The 2,077-nt window shown below is 55.3% G+C and overlaps 1 protein-coding gene across 1 annotated transcript; it reads left to right on the top strand.

The window, feature by feature from the left end:
- The first annotated feature begins 490 nt into the window (after positions 1–490).
- Positions 491–1,423, top strand: LOC118701259 (olfactory receptor 14A16-like). The gene has a single exon (XM_036405891.1). It carries the CDS (start codon positions 491–493, stop codon positions 1,421–1,423), a length of 933 nt encoding a protein of 310 aa, XP_036261784.1.
- Positions 1,424–2,077: the final 654 nt, after the last annotated feature.

The following is a 2,077-nucleotide window of genomic DNA, read 5'->3' as shown; positions in this document are numbered from 1 at the left end:
GAAAGGGAAAATCCTGCTTTTTATTCTACTGCTCTGGGTTGCCTGGATGCAAAATGGCACATATATATTCATCTCTCAGTTCAGGTTAAGAAAAAAAACCAAGTTTTTTCTCAGATCTTTTTAAACCAGGCAGTTACAGAAAAGACCACAGGGCCCCTTACTGTTGCTTTTCCATTCTCCTCAGGGTTGCTCTGACATTGCCATCAGAGCCTGCAGAGCCAGAGCTGCCCCTGGGCAGTGCCTGAGCTGGGAGGGCTCTGCAGGGCAGAGCTGAGCCCCCAGGGCTGGGCTGGGCTCTGGCAGCACTGGCAGGGCCCAGCCCTGGGCACAGGGAAGCAGCTGCTGGCAGGGACAGCTCCAGGCAGCAGAGCCCTGGGCAGGCAGTGGGGGGAAAGTGCCCCCAGCCTGTGCTGGGATATTTCAAGTCCTCTCCACACCCAGCTATTTCATGATTACTTTTCTTACAGATCCCCATGCCAAGACAGAAGAAATGTCGAACAGCAGCTGCATCAGTCACTTCCTCCTGCTGGCATTGGCAGACACGCGGCAGCTGCAGCTCCTGCACTTCTGCCTCTTGCTGGGCATCTCCCTGGCTGCCCTCCTGGGCAACGGCCTCATCATCAGCGCTGTAGCCTGCGGCCACCACCTGCACACGCCCATGTTCTTCTTCCTGCTCAACCTGGCCCTCAGCGACCTGGGCTCCATCTGCACCACTGTCCCCAAAGCCATGCACAATTCCCTCTGGGACACCAGGAACATCTCCTACACTGGATGTACTGCTCAGCTCTTTTTCTTTCTCTTCTTCCTCTCAGCAGAATTTTATCTCCTGACCGTGATGTGCTACGATCGCTACGTGTCCATCTGCAAACCCCTGCACTACGGGACCCTCCTGGGCAGCAGAGCTTGTGCCCACATGGCAGCAGCTGCCTGGGCCAGTGCCTTTCTCAATGCTCTCCTGCACACGGCCAATACATTTTCCCTGCCCCTGTGCCATGGCAATGCCCTGGGCCAGTTCTTCTGTGAAGTCCCACACATCATCAAGCTCTCCTGCTCACACTCAAACCTCAGGGAAATTGGGCTCATTTTGGTTAGCCTTTGTTTAGCATTTGGCTGTTTTGTGTTCATTGTTTTCTCATATATGCTGATCTTCAGGGCTGTGCTGAGGATCCCCTCTGAGCAGGGACGGCAAAAAGCCTTTTCCACCTGCCTCCCTCACCTGGTCGTGGTGTCCTTGTTTATCAGCACTGGCACATTTGCTCACCTGAAGCCCCCCTCCATGTCCTCCCCATCCCTGGATCTGTCAGTGTCAGTTCTGTACTCGGTGGTGACTCCAGCCCTGAACCCCCTCATCTACAGCCTGAGGAACCAGGAGCTCAAGGCTGCAGTGTGGAGACTGATGACTGGATGCTTTCACAAACATTAAAATACTGGCCAATTTCTACAAATCGCTTGTAATAAAAGTAGTCTTTCATATTTCTTGGTGGTTTGGATGTAGGGTCTTTTTTCTCTTGTTTTAGTTTTTCATACTATCTACAAAGAAATGTCATTGTTTCTGCCATTTCTCATTTCATGTCTCTCCACCTTCCCTGTGGACACAGACTGTGTCAATGAGGGGTTATGCTCTCAATAGCTTTAGAGGAACTAAGGGATGTCCCAGCAGAGTTTTCTGCAGAGATGCCCTTGTGTTGCCTTCTCTGGAGCTGCAGCAGCAATGTCTGTGTGCAGAGCTGGGGCAGATCAGTGCTGGCCCAGCAGCTGTGCCCAGCAGCAGCAGCAGCAGCACTTGGTGTTGCCAGTGCTGCTGCCGTGGCCCTGCCCCACTGCCCTGGTGGCCCTGGTGTTGCTGCAGGGCCTGAGTGCTCTCGGGGCCGGGCACAGCCCTGGGGGTGGCAGTGCCGGGGCTGCAGCAGGGACAGGCCATGGGCACTGCTGGGGCAGCGCTGACGCCTCAGGCCAGGCCCTGGGGGCTCCAGGCTCCTTGCCCAGGCTCTCTCAAGAACACGGCCAGGCCAATGCTCAGCACAGAAACCCCCGTGAGCAGCCCCAGGCTGGCCGTGGGCAGGCTTGGGGAAAACAG

This window comes from Molothrus ater, unplaced genomic scaffold (genome assembly GCF_012460135.2).
Source record: "Molothrus ater isolate BHLD 08-10-18 breed brown headed cowbird unplaced genomic scaffold, BPBGC_Mater_1.1 matUn_MA550, whole genome shotgun sequence".
Lineage (NCBI taxonomy): Eukaryota > Metazoa > Chordata > Aves > Passeriformes > Icteridae > Molothrus > Molothrus ater.
The sequence above is the reverse complement of the archived record's forward strand: the minus strand, read 5'-3'. Positions and strand labels throughout refer to the sequence as shown.